Here is a 17,804-nt window from a genome sequence, read left to right as displayed (position 1 = left end):
CAGAACCAATCCGGGATCGCGAGCCGGGAGGGGGCGCCTGGGATGTTGAGCCCCGCCCCACCCCCACCCTCACCCCCGCTCAGCGCGCGCCTGGCTCGTGGTCAACGGGCACGCGCCAGAACCCGCGCGCCTTGGCACCCGCCTTCGCTGCGGGCGCCGGTACAATAACAAACGCAGGCACGCGGTGAGACCCGGAGGTCGCGGGAGGGGAGGAACGGGAAGGGCAGCGCGTGCGGCCGGAGAGCAGCCTCCAGCGGCCCGCCGGCGCGAAGCTGTGGCGACCCCGCAACCTGCGGGCGGAGAACTCAGGATCCCTGGTGCCAGCGGTTGGCCAAGGCAGCGGTCCTTCGGGGTTGGGAGCCGGCCCCGCGCGTGCAGTGGATTGTAGTTGCCACCTACTGGGCCGAGGAAGGGGAAGCCAGGTCTGAGGAGACCAGGTGGTCTGTCCCCACCCTCTGGCACCCTCCAAGGGAGCTGGAGACCAGGCCTGTTGGCTTCCCAATCCCTGACACCTGCTGCGGGCCAGACTCAGGAACCCTCTTGGTACAGGCACATACCTGTGGAACCATGCAAACAAGTGACTCAATATCACTTCAGAGGGTGATGATGAAAGGGTACCATGGTGGTGACCTCAAGAGGGTGGTGATCCTGAGGATGTCACCGTGAGCTGAGACCTGAAGGGTGAGACGAAGGAGTGTTTCTCGAAGTGGAGTGCAAAGGTCCCCAGAGATGGACTAGAGGTCAGGAAGGGTAGTTGCTGCAGGCAGAGTAAGGATGGATATGGGAGTCCCTGTAGAGGCTACAGGGTGCACCAGATCTCCCAGCAGCCTCAGGGCTGAAGGAGAGATGCTAATGGTGCCCCATCCTGGGGAACAGAATGGCAGAAGTGTCAGGTGGGGGAGAGCAGAGCAGGGTATTGGAAGCAGGGAAAAGTTAAAGGACTCGGTGTCTTAACAAAATGAAGCCAGCTGGTGTTGGGAAGCAGGGCCCAGTGGGACTGGCATGAGGCCTGAGAGCAATGGAGAGCAGGGTCAGGCTGGCTGGACCCAGGCTGGTTTGGTGGGGTACAGTGGAGTGTTCTCCTTGCTGTCCTCACTGGGTCCAGGGTGCTGCAGCCAGGTGAGGGCAGCATCTGTGTGGCCTTGCCTGAATGTGGACCACAGAAGGCAACTTGGCATGGGATGGGTAGGATGAAGCCCAAGAAGATGCTGGTGCTAAGAGGGCATCTGTCCTACCTGTGCCGTCACCTTCCAGCAGCTGCTTCTGCCACCTGCTGTGAGCAGGTGTGCACTATGAGTGCTTCCGGTGGCACTGAGACCTGGCTCCTGGCTCCACTAGATGAGCACACCCAAGTGCACAGGGGGGACGTGGGGAAGGCCAGCGCACATAATGATTTGGGATCACACAGCCCTGGAATGGGCCCCAATCAGCAGCCCTGCCTTTGAAGAATCTGAGCAAGGATAGTGTTTGCTCACACGGACATTAGAGATTATTATTTAGAAGGTGGCTTGGCTTTCCTATCACCAGAGGTCCCACCTGCTTCCCTCCACCTCTGTCACCCTCCCCATGTCAGGTGCATTCCTCTCCCTCCTCCATGGCTGCCAGCATGATCTCTCTATCCCTCTGTTCTCCTCAGGTGCCAGGCATGGTCCAGTCCCTCCCAGGGCTCTGTCCATTCCAGGATGCACTCTTCAAAGCCCTGAACATCAATCCCTGATGGCCCACAGCCTCATGCTCTACCTAATCCCTGGCTCTTGGAGTTTCTGCTATGCTGGTCATCCCCTGAGGCCAGCAGGGTGCCATGTCCCTTGCCTGTAGCACCCTAACGTGGTCTACTCCTCACCTGCATTAACTGTCTCTCCTGCTGCTCATTCCCATGCACCTGGATGACTCCGGTGACCTTGACAGCTATTTTCTCCCCCAAGTCCTTCCCTTCCTATGCCCTCCTGGTCTGTCTGCTGGCTGGCTGTTGTTGTGTTTGAGTGGGCTGTCGGCTGACAGCCTCCTCTGGGGGCCAGGAGGGTGTTTTCCTTCCCATTGCTGTGCCCCTGGGCACTGAGCACAACACAGGTGCCCAGCACACAGTGGGGAAGGAGGAAGGACAGGTTGCCAGCACCAGGATTTGGGGCTTCCCTGTGGGGATATGTCCCATTTTATGTCTTTGGAGAACAGCATTTACCCCCAGAGAAAACTGACCTTGATGAGGTTGGGCTGCTAAGTGGCTTTTAATCTCCTTTAAAGAATGTGAGGTACGAAGCTGGGTACATGGTGCATGCCTGTAATCCCAGCAGCTCGGGAGGCTGAGGCAGGAGAATCACGAGTTCAAAGCCAGCCTCAGCAAAAGTGAGATGCTAAACAACTCAGTGAAACCCTGTCTCTAAGTAAGATACAAAATAGGGCTGGGTTGTGGCTCAGTGGTTGAATGTCCCTGAGTTCAAGCCCTAGTACCTCAAAATAAATATTTTTTAAAAGAGAACATGGGTTATTGGGCCTGGGGTTGTGGCTCAGTGGTAGAGTACTCTCCTAGCACATGTGAGGTACTGGGTTCAATCCTCAGCGCCACATTAAAAAAAAATATAAAGTTATATACGTATGAATGTATAAGTGTGGGGCACCGACTAGGGCCAGCTCACAGAAGATGCTCATTTCCTCTATCAGTTCTGGGGACTGGTATGCGAGGGCCTGTGACCTGGGCTCCTGAGGGCACTTGGAGTACCTTCCACATGCAGCATCCCTCACTGGACTCACCTGAAGGATCCTCAGCTGAAGGACCCTCTCACCTGGAGACTCCCTCAACTAAAGCACTCTCTCACCTGGAGCACTCCTCGCGTAGTGAGACCCTCACCTGGAGTACCTTTTGCCTCGATGCCTCAGAACAGAGGAGTCTTCCACATCTGTGCCACTGTGGGCCTCAGTCCTGGAGTCAAGGAGGGTTGAGGACCAGAGGCTGCTGGCACATTTGGCCCTGAGGCCTTGGAGGGCTGTGAGAGGGGGTAATGGTAACATCAGAGCTAAAAATGTTACCCCACATGGAGTGAGGGCTCTGAAGCCTGCTGCAGTCTTTTCATGGGAGGTCCTTGAGGGCTCTGGGATGGAATTTGTGCCCTGGAGCCACAGACCTAAGTCACACCCTCCCCAGATGGGGCTCAGGCATTCCCCCTTGTTGAGCCCTTCCTGGGAAATGGGTCTGGACTCTACAGGGAGACCCTGAAGATCTCAGCACAGTACTGATGGTGAGAGCCCCTTCAAGAACAAAATGATTTATCCTGGGACCAGATGGGGGCACCCTGCTTCCACTCCCCTGACCCTGCTTGGAGGCAGAGGAGATAGGCAGAGAGTCTTGGGGATAGGCAGGTGGGTCATCTGGCTGTGGAAGATCATGTCCACAGGTGTGAGAACTTCATGGCCAGGGTGGCCAAGGTGGCTGTGGTGGCCATGGGTGAGGATGGTGTGGCACTGCTGCCCTCAGCTCCTGCTCCGTCCTGGCCCGCCCCCTGTCACGGCTGAGGATGACTCAGGGCCCATCTGTCACCGCAGCAACACAGAGTCGCCTAGCGATGGCGGTCTCCCAGCAACGGTCGTCTCCTAGCAATGGGATATTTTCCTGGCCCTGGCTGGAGCCAGCAGCTATTTTTAGCTCAAGTGCAAATCAATCAGCAGCTGCATTTTCAGCTCCAGAGATTTGGGGGGGGGGTTTCTCAGCAAGTGAAGAAAAACATCTGAAATAGGAATCTTGCTTCCCACACCTTGAGGTGCAGGGCAGAAGGTGGGCAGGAGCCATAGGTTGCACAGACTCCCTGGGATAGTCAGCAGCTCTGACTGTTCCTGGGAACCCCAGCCCAAAGAGCTGGTGGCTGGAGAGCACTCCGAGTTTCCATAGATTAAGCTGTGTGGATGACCCAGGTCAGTGCTCATGATGGATGCCACTGAGCATGTTACTGGATGGCTCTGATAGCCCCATCCCTCAGTTGTAGAAACTATCTCCTTATACCCAGGAGCACTATGCCAGGGCCATCCAGAGCAGCACATGTGACCATTCCTGGTTGTAGAGATCTCAGTGCCAAGTCCTTATCTGAGGACACAGGGAGGGCCAGCCTCAGGTCACCCGCATCTCTCCCTTACCTGGCTACCAGTGAAATCTGAGACTTGGGCAGAGAACCCTGTGCAAGCTGGAGACTTGAATATTCTCTCTGGGCTTTCTGGTCATTTCCTCCAGAGTTCTGCTCACTGGTACCTTGAGGCAAGCTCACCTTGGTCAGTAAAGCTGGCAGGGCTGGCCTTGCCATCCCCACCATCCACTCCAAGTGGTCTGGGTTTGCTCTGAGCTCCATCAGTCTTGAGGCCATTGCCCCCTGCCCCCCTTAACTCTGCTCTGGGGGTTGTTCCTGGGGGCTGTGCAATAGCAGAGGTGGGCATCTGAGAGGTGACACCCTATGGCAGTGCCTGAGGCCTCCACTGCTCCTCACCTCCATCAGGCTGCTCCTCCAAGGCTCCTTTGGGGAAGCCAGGCCTCAGGATTTTCTCCCAGGCTGGCCACCCCTCTTTGGGACAGGAGGCTTTGGGATGCTGCATGCCACTTGGCCAAAGCCAGGCAGAGCAGAAGCTGGGAAAGGGGGGACAGCCATTCAGATCTCTTCACTCTCACAGGGGGAATTCAAGCCTTCGAGGTCTGATGTGAATACACTTAAGCGAGCCCCAACTGGCAGCAGTCGGCAAGTTCCCCAAGGTCAGGACCTTATTCATTCACTTGACCTTTCCCTGATTTGCTCTCCAGGTAGTTACTGAGCACAGGCACCAGGTGCATTGTATCCTGTACCCATAGCAACTAAGGCCACACATGGCCTTCAGGATCTTTGCCCATGGCATTGGAGCTCAATGGCTGAAGCACCGAGGTGCTTCCCTGGGTGGGACAGGAGCTATGAGAAATGGTTTCTCTCTGGGTTTTCTCCCTTGGTAACAACATCATCGAAGTATCACCAAAAGATGGGCATGGTGCAAGCAGCAGAAGGAGCGTAGTGTTGAGGAGGCAGCTTAGACCAGGTCACCCTCTGGGAACCCGTCTCTTGCACCCAGGACACTGTCCCCTTCTCTGGGTGAACGCTGGAGTTATTGGCGCGATTCTGAGGCTGACTCCTCACATGCCTCCAGAGGGCGCCTGGAGCCCACTAAATGCCCCAGGGGCCTGGGCTTGGGTAGCTGCAGCCTGATGATGATGGAGAAGGTGATGGTGCAGCCTTTGGGCCAGGACAGCTGTGGCAGCTGACCCAAGGGTCCCCCTTCCTTCTTCAAATATCTGATGAACCTTCTGTTCACACCAGGCTCTCTCACTTTTTTCCTTTTTAATTTTTGGATCTGGGGATTGAACCCAGGGGTGATCTACTATGGAGCTCCAGCCCTTTTTTCATTTATTTATTTTGGATTTTTTTGGGGGGGCTACTGGGGATTGAACCCAGGGCCTTGTGCTTGCAAGATAAGTACTCTATCAATTGAGCTATATCCTCAGCACCCCCCCCTTTTTTTGAGACAGGGTCTCATGAAGTTGCCCTGGCTGGCCTTGAACATTTAGATCCTCTTGTCTTGGCCTCTCAAGTAGCTAGGATGACAGGTGTGCAACACTGCACCCAGCCTATCAACCCTCTTAGGTTCAGTAGTATTGAGCACATTCTTACTAGTGTACAACCAATCTCCTGAGCTCCTTCCATCTCCTCAAACTGAAACCAAGCCTGTAAAACCCAATTATTCCTCTACCTTTGTGAATGTCACGGCTCTAGGAACCTCATATAGGTAGAACTGCATAGTATTTGTCTTTTTGTGACTGGCTCATTTCCTCAGGGCTCATCCATATTATAGCAGGTGTGGAACTTTTCTGTTTTGAATAACAGAATGATATAATAGTAATAATAACCTATTGTGGATATAATGTGTTTGCCATGGACATTGGGTTACTTTCGTTTTTTGGCTATTGTTATGCTCTGTTCTGGCTCCCTAGCCAGAGGCAGCAGGCCACCTGAGTCCCATGGCTCCTGGCCTGTCTTTGGTTTGAGAAGGTTCTGGGGACAGGAGAGGGCATCAGTACTAGAGAGCCTGCTGGGGCTGACTGGGGACTCCAACCACTCCCTCCCACTGGGGCCCTCCAGTCTCATCTGCCTGCTATAAGCTGCAAATCCAGGGCTACAGGGGAAGCTGGGGCAGTGGGCACAGGGTTCAGAGTCTAGGCTGGCATCTCGAGGTTTCCTGGTGGGTCAAGAACTCTCCCTCAGAGTCTTGCCCACACTGTCTGTTCTTCCTGCTGCCTCCCCCAACACACCCCTCAGGCCAAACTCAGAGACCCCTGATACTCAGAAGTTCACCACTCCCTGCTTCACCTGACCCCCTGCTTCACTTGAAAGTGGAAGGCCAGCTGGTCTGGACTTGGAAGGGTCGGCTTCTGTGGCACAGGGTATCCTTCTACCTGACAATTACCTGTATCACAGGTCTTCCCCATACTAGCTCCTCCAGACGATTCCATCCTCCACAGAATTCATCCAACAACCCTGAGGTGTGACGCCTGTATATCTGAAGACAGAGTTAAGAGAGCTCAACCCTGCCCGTCCTGGAGGGCAGCAACAGGTTGGCAGCGCTCCTACCTCCTGCTACTGATCTATCTCTCTCTCTCTCTCTCTCTCTCTCTCTTTCTCTTGGTGCTGGGATTGAACCCAGGGCCTTGTACATGCAAGACAAGCACTTTACCAATTGATCTATATCCCCAGCCCCTGGTATTGGCCATTCTTCCCTGGGTACAAGCTGCCTCAGGGGAAGGGGCAGAGGAACCAGGTCGGGTGGTGTGTGGGCTAGAAGTGCAGCTCCCGCTCTCATAAAGGACCAGACTTGCTGCCACTCAGGGGGCGTGGCAGGAACATCTGGGTGAGCCGCCCCTCATTCTTCTGGTGGACCCAAGCCCTCCTCAGCCACTCCATCTAGGGCTCCAGAACTCGGAGGACAGTGGTGACCAGGATGGCTCAGTACCGGCAAGGCAGGGATGGAGGACGGCAAGGGCGACGCAGCGCAAGAGCAGGGACAGCCACAGGTCCCACTTGGCCTTGCGGGCTGGACAGTCCTCCCGCCGAGCACTGGGCCCGCCCCCGAGAGCCTTTGCGATTGGCAGAAAGTTCCACGGTGGGCCTTGATTGGCCAGCGTTCCGCCCCGCCCTCGGCCCCCTGAGCCCGGGCAGCGGGGGGAGGGCAGCGCAGAGCTACTGGGGGCGGCCCGGACTAGCCGCGCCGGGCTGGGCGGCGGCGCCCGGGCTGCTCCCGCCGCCGCCCCGCCCAGAGGCAGCACCCCAAGACCCCAGACCCGAAGCCCCGGCGCGTCTCTGAGCCATGCCGCCCCCGGCGCTGTTCTGTGCACTCTGCTGCGGCCTCCTGGCTGTGTCCGTGCGCGCCGGCTACTCGGAGGACCGCTGCAGCTGGAGGGGCAGGTAGGGGCCCTACGTGCAAGCCCGGCTGTGCTCCCTTTTGGAGAATCTGGGAGACTGCGTCGCTCCCACCTTGAGATGGGAGTGCGCTTCCCCCAGGAATCCAAGGAATGCTGGACCTCGGTGTCCTTCACAAAGGGGGCGCCGGTGTTCTGCGATTACTACGGGAAAGCGGGCTGTGCGGGCCAAGGACACCAGCAGCTCGCCTCAGTGCTGTTCTGTCCCCAGCGGCCTGACGCAGGAGCCCGGCAGCGTGGGGCAGCTGACCTTGGCCTGTGTGGAGGGCGCCATCGAGTGGCTATACCCGGCTGGGGCGCTTCGCCTGACTCTGGGCGCTCCTGACTTTGGCACGAGGCCGGGCATCACCTGTTTGCGCCCAGCGCGGCCCTTCGCGGGCGCCCAGGTCTTCGCTGAACGGGAGGGCGGCTCCCTGGAGTTGCTGCTGACCGAGGGTCCAGGCCTGGCAGGGGGCCGCTGCGTGCACTGGGGTCCCCGCGAGCGCCGGGCCCTCTTCCTGCAGGCCACACCGCACCGCGACATCAGCCGCCGGGTGGCCGCCTTCCGCTTTGAGCTGCGTGAAGACCGAAGCCCAGAACTGCCTCCACAAGTCCACGGCCTTGGTGAGGATGGTGAGTGACCAATTGGATGGGAGGAGGTTGGAGTCACGAGGTTGCACCCTACCTTGGACTGGCTGGAATGGGACTTGTAAGCCCCCTGCAGAGTGTCCGGCCGGTTGTCAGCCATCCACCTGTTTGGTTCTGGCTGAGCTCCCCACCCTCGGGATTCTTATCAAGGAAAGAACTGGCAGGGAGCAATGCGGAAGGGGTGGCCAACCTGGCAAACTTGGGTCCCTGAAGGGCTGGGGGGGAGGGGATGGCGGGCAGAGTCAAAGCCTGTGGCAAAAGCTGTCCTCACTGGCCTAGCGGTGACCTCATGCCCCTCCCCCAGCCCAGCCAACAAAAGTCCAGTGTGCCTCCCTGTCACCATGGAGACGCAGTCCTGCCTCTGCAGGGCACCAGGCCCAGCTCTTTGCTCATGGAGCTTTCAGCCTGACCCTGCAGGGGATGGGGCTCTCACTGTTCCACCTCTTTCCCCAAAGATGGGAACCCCAGAGCCAGAGCACACAATAACCTCCTGCCACTCTGGCAGGGCTGCTGCTCTCCCGAATGCTGGTATGTATATATGAGATGGGTGTTCAAGAGTGCCCCAAGACACTGTCTGGGTGGACACAGCCCCCAGCCCCATGTCTGTGGTGGGTGTCACACAGGCTCTTGCCTGCCAGGGTATTTCCTGACTACAGGTGTGCACACATGCCATGTGACTGCACTTCTGGTGGTGCCTGGGCTCATGATCCCTCCTGCATGCAGGTGCCTGCAGGCCCTGCAGTGATGAGGAGCTCCTCCTGGCTGCATGTACCAGTGACTTTGGTGAGTGTCCCTGTGTGGGGGAGCCTGGGGCCTGCCCTCCCCTGATGGCCCACCCCTGGCCAACATGTTTCCCCGCAGTGATCCGCGGGACCATCCACAGGGTCACACATGACATGGAGCTGCAGGAGTCTGTCATCACTGTGGTGGCCACCCATATCCTCCGCCAGACACTGCCACTGTTGGGGATGGGGGGGCCTGCAGGCCAGGGGCAGGCCTTCATTCGAACCCAGCTACGCTGTGGTGTCCGCCCTGGCCCAGGCACCTTCCTCTTCATGGGCTGGAGCCGCTTTGGTGAAGCCTGGCTGGGCTGTGCCCCTCGCGTCCAAGAATTCACCCGAGCCTACACATCTGCCCAGGCTGCCCACCTCCACCCCTGTGAGGTGACACTGGACTGAGGGCCTTTTTCAGGGGACAGGGTGCTAGGGAGGGTGTGTGGGAGGGAGGTGGGGAAGGGGTGGCTTCTGGATGCATTTATGTTCCCAGCTGCTTCCAAGGGTTAGGGATAATCAATAAGAATACTGATCACATGGTAGATCTGGTCTCCTTTGGCCAGCACAACCCTGCACCTGCCTCATTTAATTTCCTTTTCCCTCTACTGTCTTTGCCCACCCCTTCTCAGCCTGGACCTTACCCATGCGTCTGGCTTATTGGCTGGCTGTTGCCTCCAACACCAGGTGCTTCTGGGGCTCAGAGGAGGAGCAAAAGGTGCCATAACTCCCAAGACCAGGGGGTCTGGGGTCCCTCAGGTGTGTGGGGGCAGGCAGGTAGGCATCACCCCCAGCTCTAAGCCCATCCTGTGAAGGAAAGGGGTTGCAGTCTGGCAGAGTGCCAATTCCCTCTGTAGCTGTTGTGAGCCAGTCATCTTTGGCCCAGTCCCGCCCTCTGGGAAGAATGGGCCCCTCTGTCCAGAGGCCCCTGCAACGTGCTGAGCATCCAGACATGGCAAGGAGCCTGCAGGGTGTGGGGTCTCCACTGTGGGATCCTGCTTGTCTGTTTCCGGCGAGTGGGGTGCACAATAGGGTCTCTAAGGACCGTTTCCCGCCACTGGTCCCATTGTTGCTGTCCCTGCCTTCTTCCTCAGCCTCCCAGCTGCATAAGGGCTAGTGAGGCCCTGGACAAAGCTCAAGGCCCTGAGGCTGAAAGCCCCTGCATGGGGGTGTGCACTAGGGCTCTCCAGCCCTGGAAGAGTAGATTCCGCTTACCCTCAACCCCTCAGCTATTGGGAAAGAGTCACAGCTCTAATGCTGGGGGACCTCAGGGCCAAGCTTTTCATCTTTGTCTGCTCTCACTGGGGAAAGGGGCAGAGGCAAGGATGGAGCCCAGAGGTTGAATGGGTCTGTCGTCTTTCAGGCAAGAAATTGAGGCTAGGAGAGGGACAAACCTGTATAGGATCCACACACCCTTGCTCCAGACTGGGCTGACCAAGTGCCCTGTGCCACACAGACTGCTCAGTGGCTGCCTTGGAACCTCCAGGGGACTGGCTATCTAAGTGCCCATGAATTCAACTGCCTGCTTCCTGAGACTGAGGAGGAGGGTAGGAGAGCACCCATGGATGGCAGGCGCTACTGGGTCTCCTCCCACTGTTTCCTCTCATCTCCTCAACCATGCATCCTCAGCACTCAGACCTCCACTTTTCATCTGCAACATGGACCACCCCTTGGACTCCAGACCCTTACTCCCACCCCCCAGCATCTTCAGGAGCAGAGAAAGAGGGAACCCTGGACTCTCCCACTGCTCACCTATTCTGGGGAGGTTCTTCCCCTAGGGCTGAGTAGCATCCTCACCTGTGGTACCTGGCTTAATTCTCTGGCCAGTTTCCCACAGTCAGTGCAGAGACCTGTTCCCACAACCTCCCCTCTGGGCCACATCCACTGATGCTTATAGACCACCTCCCAGTTCACCAGTCCACAAATACACTGGGCAGGTGTACTGGGGGACCCTCAACTCATGTAGCCTGGAAGGTTCCTGAACATCCTACCCACACAACCATCCAGAGAAATCAGACTTTCCAACAGTGCTCTGCTTCTCAGACAGAAGGGCACAGGAGACTTTGGTGCTCCAGGAGTCCCAGAAGACAAGTGGCCAAGGCCTAAGAAGTGAGAGAGGAGATAGCAAAGGAAATGGTGTGGGTAAGAAGTGGACTGGAACTGCAGGAGCTGGCCTGAGGGCTCCATGAAGGTCAGAGATGCCTTCATGTGTGTGAACTTAGGCAGGCAGGCCTTGGCTGCTGAGTGCCCAAAGGCAGAAGAGCAGAGTTCTGGTGTGAGTGTAAGAGTCACCAGGTGCAGTTCCGGAGAGCCTTACTGGAGCCAGACATGGCTCCAGGTACTGGAAATAATGCAAGGAGTCCCCCAAGAACAGGGCTTCCACACCTGGAGCTCAGTGCACATCCTTCCTTCTCTTGGAGGGCCCAGTTATAGCCCCCTAGGATATAGGTCCCTAGGAGCTGGTGTACAGGCCTCCTCCCCAGTGCAGTGCACGGAGGCTTTGCTGCTGCCCAGGGACAACTGTCTCAACTGTCCCTCAGTCTGGTTAGGCTAGGGCCAATGTACAGGCAGGCATGGAAGACACTCTGCAATTGGGGCTGAAGGGTTGGCCTTGGGCACACCCACTTTTCTGGAAGCAGTTTCCATCCTTGTGGGTCCCCTGACCAGGATGTGAATGGCTGAGCAGCCAAGCCAGGCTGTGTGCACAGACATGGCAATGACATTCAAGAACATTCGTCCTCAGTCTGGGGTGATGAGGTGACCAGCTGCCTGATCCAAGGTTCTGTCCCTTTCCTTGCCGCCTCCACCCCAGAGCTTTACCAGGAGCCAGTCAACCCTTTTTCACTTTCTGGAGGAGGTGATCTTAGCTGCCTTCCACCCCCAATGCTGGGCCAGCTGCCAGAGGCCAATCTCTCGCATCCGGCGCCCCTCCCACCACACTCCGAAGAGAGCCAACATCTGTCTCCTCGCCCCAGTCTTTCCTGTCAAGCCCCTCCTCCCTGGCCCTCCAACTCCAGCGCATCCTCCCTTCCCGCTTAACGGTCCTCGCTGTGGGAGGGAGCTTGCAGGATGTCCTCCCGGGACCGCTCTGGGTTTGGCTGGCTTCCAGGGTGTCCTGGTCAGCGAAACCCGCGCCGGTCTCCAAGTCAGCCTTGTGAGGACTTGGCTATGACCCAAGGCCCGCAGCAAGCCCTTCCCGCCGGACCCACCAACGCACCCCTCTCCGGTGCACGCTCGGGAGGCTGGGGCCTCCGCCCCCGCTCGGACGTTCCCATGCCAGGACAGGCCCCGATAGTCGCCCGCATTGTGGGACGACCGAGCCAACTGCCGCCGGCTAAGAGCAGGCCGCGGCCCCGTGTGTCCCGCGAGGGTTGCTGACCACCCGGGCCGCTGCAACCGCAGGGCGCCGCCGCCCGGAACCCGCGGGAGAGCTCTGGGCTGGGGCCGGCGGAGCCGAACGCGCGACGCACCAGCCAGTGGGCCTGCGGCAACTTCCGGCGTCTAGTCCCGGCCTCCGCTCAGCCACCGGTACTCGCCCGAGCAGCGCTGGGAAGGCGCGTAACCGACGGGGCACGGCGGAGGGAAAGGGCTTGGAGGCGGGAGGACCCTGAGCCGCGTGTTCCGCAGCCATGGAGCACGACGACCCTGCCGAGGCGCTGACGGAGCTGCGCGAGCGGCGGCTGGGCGCGCTGGAGCTGCTGCAGGCGGCGGCGAGCTCGGGGCTGGCCGCCTACGCCGTGTGGGCGCTGCTGTTGCAGCCAGGCTTCCGCCGAGTGCCTCTGCGGCTGCAGGTGCGGGCGAGGCTTGGCCGCGCTGCGGAACCTCAGCTGGGCGGGACCGCGGCCGGGGGCAGGGAGTACGGAGGGGTGGGACCACGAGTGGTTCGGTCCCTGACCGGGGGACGGGACCGGGTTAAGAGCGGGGCTGCGAAGGGGTGGGACTAGGAAGGGTGCGGGCCCGGCCGGTGGGTGGGACTGGGGTGTGTGGAAGGGCGAGACCACTAAGGGTGGGACTCTGGGCAGGTACATGGCGTGGGTTGCGGTGTGGGGCGGAGGCGTCGCCTTGGAATGGCAGGGACGGCGCCGGTGTGCGGAAAAGTGACTGCAGCTAAACGCTGGGCGGGGCTTTGGGTTGACACCTGCTCTGGGTGCGGCAGGAAAGTCCACCACAGAACTTCCAGTTCTTGTCCAGGAGGCAAATTCTGCCCCCACCTGGTGATTGCGAGGGGACGTGGCCCATGGATTCTGGCCCTCAGCCCGCCCACTTAATCTCGCCCAGGTACCCTATGTAGGCGCCAGTGCACGGCAGGTTGAGCATGTGTTGTCGTTGCTGCGTGGTCGCCCGGGAAAAATGGTGGATCTGGGCTCTGGAGACGGCAGAATTGTAAGGCGCCTGTGTGTACATGTGTGTCTTCCCTGCCCTTGGTGTGGTCGTCCCTCCCCAACATTCGGGTCCTGAACTGCTGGTGCCGGCAGGTGTTGGCGGCCCACAGGTGCGGTCTCCGCCCGGCTGTGGGCTACGAACTGAACCCGTGGCTTGTGGGGCTTGCGAGGTTGCATGCCTGGAGGGCCGGTTGTGCTGGCAGCGTCTGCTACCTTCGTGAGGATCTCTGGAAGGTAACCTAGGGGACCTAGACCCCTGAGATCCACAGCTGATTATGCTTCAGATTCTGCCTTGGTCAGCCTTCTGGCAGCCCCAGGTTTCTCTGACTCCTGGGTGGGCCAGGGGTCAGGTCTGAAACTGCAGGGACCCAGGCCGCCAGCCCCCTCCCCCTGCCGGTGACTCTCCTTCTCACAGGTGAGCCTGAGGGACTGCCAAAACGTGTCCGTGTTCCTGGCCCCCAGCGTGGTAGGTCTGAGGTCTGCAGCCTCACCAGGAGTTGGGGCCACACACTGGCATGTGCTGCATTGAGGCCTGGGGATGGGTGCTGGACAAGGGCAGGTTGGGTCCTGCTGCCCTTGCCACCTCCTCACCACTTCTCTCTCCCACAGCTCCCCTTGCTGGAAGATAAACTGCTGGCGGAGCTGCCTGCCGGGGCTCGTGTGGTATCTGGACGCTTCCCCCTACCCACCTGGCAGCCTGTGGCTGTGATAGGTGAAGGCCTAGATCGGGTCTGGGCCTACGATGTCGACATGGACGTCCACCATGCCAGACCTGCTGCCACATCCTGCCCCATCCTGTCCACCCCAGGACCTGGTTCTGCCTTGGCCCCCAGCCTCCCCAATTCTCAGGCTGGCTGACTGGACACAATAAAGGCTCATAGATCACAGGCTTATTTTGTGGATAGTGGGGTTGTGGGGTGCAGGGATTACTGGGGTGTGGGGGAGCCTCCATTGCTGGCTATGAAGGGGTCTGCTCTGTGCTCCTCAGAAGGCCGGCTGTGTCCTTGGATGTTAGGGATTGGCTGGAGGTGTGGTTCCCGCTTTCCAGGGGTTCCCTGCACCCACCAGCTTCCTCAGCCTCAGGATTTCCTGCTTATACCTGCTCAGAGGAATCAGGTTAAAATCATCTACCTGACTATGGACTATCTTCCCCCACCCAGACTAAGGTCCTCTCCCATTCAGCTCACCTTCCCAGGTGCTGGTCCACATACTCCTGTAGCTCTGAAAGCTGCTCTTCAGCCTTGGTGGCCCGCACCAGCAGCTGTGCTCGCTCACATTCCAGCTCTGCCTGGGAGGAGCATGAGCCTTAAGCCAGGGCAGAGTGTGCAGAGGGGCCCTTTCCAGCCCTCCCCACTACCTGAGTGCCTCGGGCGAAGTCCTGGAGCTTCTGGCAGATCTGGGCCCAGGAGTTGGTATCCAGGCTCCTGTGAGAGGGGAGAAGAGGCAGTCTTGAGGGCTGACCTGGAACTTATTGGAGTGATTTGGGACACCGTACCCTGCCCAGGCCTTGGAGCTCCTGTGCATGAGGGGCCCAATGGCCACTCAGGGAATGCTAAGCCATGGGCAAGCTCAGATGGTGACCCCAGTCTACTGCGATGTTAACCCATTGGGTGTTTTGTTCTCCAAACCCTGGGAAGTACTACTTCAAGAGCCCTGCCCACTGTATAGCTGGGGAGGTAGAGGCCTGGAGGCAAGGGCTGGCCAGGTCACCAGGCAACCTGCTCCCAGCCTGTCTTTATCCTGGGTCCTCCAGGTATCAGCTGAAATGGTCCTCCCTCAGATGGGCTCTCCCTGATCTTCTCCATTCAAGATTGGCCTTTCTCCTGGCAGGGCCCTCTTCACACATCAGCACTTGGCCCAGCAGCCACCTTACTTCCTCTGTACAAACTGGAAGACCCTGGGCCAGAGACCAGCCATTTTGTTCACTTTAGACTGGCAGAAAGCTCTGCTTCAGTGTTGTATGATCTGCCCTCTCCCCACTCACCCACAGGAGGGCACTCACAGTGGCTCTGAGGTCTCCTGGGAGGAGGCTTCACCAGGTCCCTTTCGTGGGCACAAGGGCAGCATCCTGAACTGGCTGTGCTATAAAAGATCCCTTGGTTGGCTGAAGGAGGCAGGCCATTGAGGCCCTGGGGCTGGGGCTTTGTTGAGCCTGGGATGAGACTGGGGTCAGTTCTGGAGCTCTGTGCCCCTAGACAGTGTGAGCTAGCAGAGAGAGGAGCTCACCTCATCCTTCTCCTGCAGGTGGCTGAGCTCAGTGGCCAGGGGCACAGACAGTGGCTTCAGGTCTGTGGCTGTAGTAAAGGTAGCCTTGAGGGTCCCAGTTGTCCTGTCTGGGTCTGCTAGTGCCTGCGGCTGCTCCTGCTGCACACTGAGCCATACGTGGGGTCATGTAGGGCCATACCACCCCAAGTGCCCAGATGAGAGTGGGGCCCACCTGTGTGTGGCCAGCAGCTCCTCATGCCTACGGCTCAGATCTGCCAGGTGCTTTCGGTAGGCCCTAGCAGCCCGGGCCAGCTGTTGCTCACGACTGTGATGTGCTGCCCGGATGTCCTGCAGAGTGGCCTCCAGGAAAGTCTGAAGGGCCGCCTGGCTTGCACCATCTGCATATCCCTGGAGAAGGTGAGTTGATGCTGGGGCAGCACTAGGGGGAGCTAGGTTTGGGGGCTGGGCTGGAGCTGGCAGGGTGACCTGGTTGGGCCCAATCCCATCCCTAGGGTCTCCCTGAAGCTGTCCAGCATGCCCAGACCAGATGTGGGCTTCCTGGGACTCACAGGCCTCCCCTCTCCACCACAGGGCCCCTGGCCTGGTGCTCACCACTGCCTCTCGGGCGCAGCGCTGCAGCCGGAGGGCATACTCCTCATTCAGCTTCTTCAGTTGCAGCTGCAACCGGGCGTTCTCAACCTGGGCCTGTCGGAGCTGGCCCTGGCAGGTGGACAGCATCTGGGGGTGAGGGAGGGATCTTGCTGCACTTGGAGGATACCTACTGCTGGATCTCGAAGCACACAGGGTGTGGGGGGTGATGCTCACCACTGCTTGTGCAGCTAGCCGCTGTCCAGCTGCCCTGGCTTCCTCTTGTGCTCCCTGCAGCTGCTGGCCCAGGGCTGCCCTGCTAATGATGTGAAGCTCAGCCAGGCCAGGGTGAGGGGTTCCTCAGCCCCTTGAGAATGGCTGCTGTGAGTACTGTGCCCTGACAGGCCCTCCCAGACCCAGGAGAGGTGGCCACTCACACCCGTGTCTCCAGTGTCTGCTGCAGGGCCCTGTGATGTTCCAGCACCCATTTCACTTCACCCCGAAGCTCCTGGGTTCCCAGCAGCTGTAGGGCACACAAGAGCTGGCTGCCTGAGACCCCAAGCTCTGGGTCCCATTCCCACCCTGGGCTGGGAGAACCCCAGAGGATTCCCAGGTTAGGCTACAGAGTGCTCACACTATCCTCCAGTTTCAATGGCTTAGGGATCAGGACATCCTTGGGTTGCACCTGCATGGGTGAGAAGGCAGGGGTGAGGAGTGGGTGAGCAGGTCCCATCTCAACTGTGCCTGAGGAGGCCCCCAACAGCCTCACCCACCTGGGCTCTTCCTGTGGTCAGGGTGACCTGGTGGCTGTGGTGGGCAGACTGTCTGGGCCCCTGGGTTTCTTGATTGAACTTCTGTACTTGGTTGACCTCTGCTGGGTCCACATGCCCCTGGCTGATATGATTTCCACGCACCTCCAGCTCCAGCACCCGGCTCTCCAGCCGAAGGACCTGTGGGTCATCAGGGTGAGCAGACGGTATACAAAGGACAGGGCGATACTGAATGCGTGTGCACTCCCAGGCACCACCTGCCCTGGTGTGATCATCTGGCACACCTGGGCTTCTACAGCTGCTCACCTCCCTCTTCAGCTGGAAGACTTCAGCCTCGTGCTGCTCCTGCAGGCGATGAGTTGCAATCTGAAGGTCGACCAGCTCCTTGGAGATCTGTGTGTGGCCAGGATAAGAGTGCTGCCTGTGAGACCCTGCTGCCCCTGCTTCTGCCAATACCTTGGGGTCCCATCCCCACCTGTAGCCGCTGTTCCTCGCTCAGCTCCAGATCTGACGGAAGCTCTCCCTCCAGGCTGGTGGCCCAGGCTGAGGTGCCACAAGAGACTCCTGGCAGCCAGGCTTCTGCTTGGGGCACAGCCTAGGGAGGCACCATTCACCCCATGCCCAGGTGGGTTTCAGGTCTGGGCTGCGGCCCCTGCACTGATAGGGTCATCTGACATGCCAACCCTGCTGAGCTGGGGCAGCCCTTCCCTGGCCAGGACCAGACCCAGGGTGCAGGGTCCCCCACCCCGGCCTCTGAGGGAGATGAAGGACCTAACTGATGTCAGGGTGGTGGCCACAGCTGCAGCAGTGTCCTAGAAGGACTCACATTCTCCAAGGCTCGAGGAGGGGCCCTCTGCTTGGGCCCTGGGGCTGCCACCCACTCCATAGGCAGCAGGAATTCCAGCCTGCTGCACCTGGCCCCCTGACCTGCTCTAGGATGGCTGCCTGGTGGCTGTTGCTCCACAGAGTGTCAGCGTTGCCAAGGCCTCTG

The 17,804-nt window shown here is 59.2% G+C and overlaps 2 protein-coding genes across 12 annotated transcripts; one reads left to right on the top strand and one right to left on the bottom strand.

Annotated features, from left to right (window-relative positions):
• The first annotated feature begins 7,195 nt into the window (after positions 1-7,195).
• Positions 7,196-14,138, top strand: LOC308650899 (adenine nucleotide translocase lysine N-methyltransferase-like). Of its 11 annotated transcripts, none has more exons than XM_081297401.1 (8): positions 7,196-7,457; positions 7,683-8,074; positions 8,822-8,881; positions 8,960-9,261; positions 13,147-13,251; positions 13,344-13,484; positions 13,666-13,716; positions 13,860-14,138. In XM_081297401.1, the coding sequence occupies exons 1-8, from the start codon at positions 7,360-7,362 to the stop codon at positions 14,106-14,108; spliced, it is 1,398 nt and encodes a 465-aa protein (XP_081153527.1). In that variant the 5' UTR covers positions 7,196-7,359; the 3' UTR covers positions 14,109-14,138. The 11 variants fall into 11 exon arrangements, with proteins under 11 accessions (XP_081153527.1, XP_081153529.1, XP_081153530.1 ...); XM_081297403.1 differs by having other exon boundaries at positions 7,683-8,083; positions 13,666-13,727; XM_081297398.1 differs by having other exon boundaries at positions 7,197-7,457; positions 7,683-8,083.
• Positions 14,139-14,223: 85 nt separating this feature from the next.
• On the bottom strand, positions 14,224-17,699 carry CCDC78 (coiled-coil domain containing 78; the record flags this gene model as incomplete). Its single annotated transcript, XM_081297105.1, has 14 exons — positions 14,224-14,349; positions 14,438-14,538; positions 14,605-14,674; positions 15,253-15,332; positions 15,477-15,621; positions 15,688-15,863; positions 16,068-16,193; positions 16,281-16,362; positions 16,481-16,566; positions 16,678-16,728; positions 16,817-16,993; positions 17,120-17,206; positions 17,289-17,408; positions 17,640-17,699. The coding sequence occupies 14 exons, from the start codon at positions 17,697-17,699 to the stop codon at positions 14,262-14,264; spliced, it is 1,449 nt and encodes a 482-aa protein (XP_081153231.1). The 3' UTR covers positions 14,224-14,261.
• Positions 17,700-17,804: the final 105 nt, after the last annotated feature.

Source organism: Spermophilus citellus (assembly GCF_964194105.1).
Source record: "Spermophilus citellus genome assembly, chromosome: 6".
Classification (NCBI taxonomy): domain Eukaryota; kingdom Metazoa; phylum Chordata; class Mammalia; order Rodentia; family Sciuridae; genus Spermophilus; species Spermophilus citellus.
The sequence above is the reverse complement of the archived record's forward strand: the minus strand, read 5'-3'. Positions and strand labels throughout refer to the sequence as shown.

Coding starts and splice junctions, on each gene's coding strand:
- LOC308650899 (XM_081297398.1), top strand. CDS start 7,360: ATGCCGCCCCCGGCGCTGTTCTGTGCACTCTGCTGCGGCCTCCTGGCT. Junction 7,458..7,682: donor CGCTGCAGCTGGAGGGGCAG/GTAGGGGCCCTA, acceptor TTCTGTCCCCAG/CGGCCTGACGCAGGAGCCCG. Junction 8,084..8,821: donor CCACGGCCTTGGTGAGGATG/GTGAGTGACCAA, acceptor TCCTGCATGCAG/GTGCCTGCAGGCCCTGCAGT.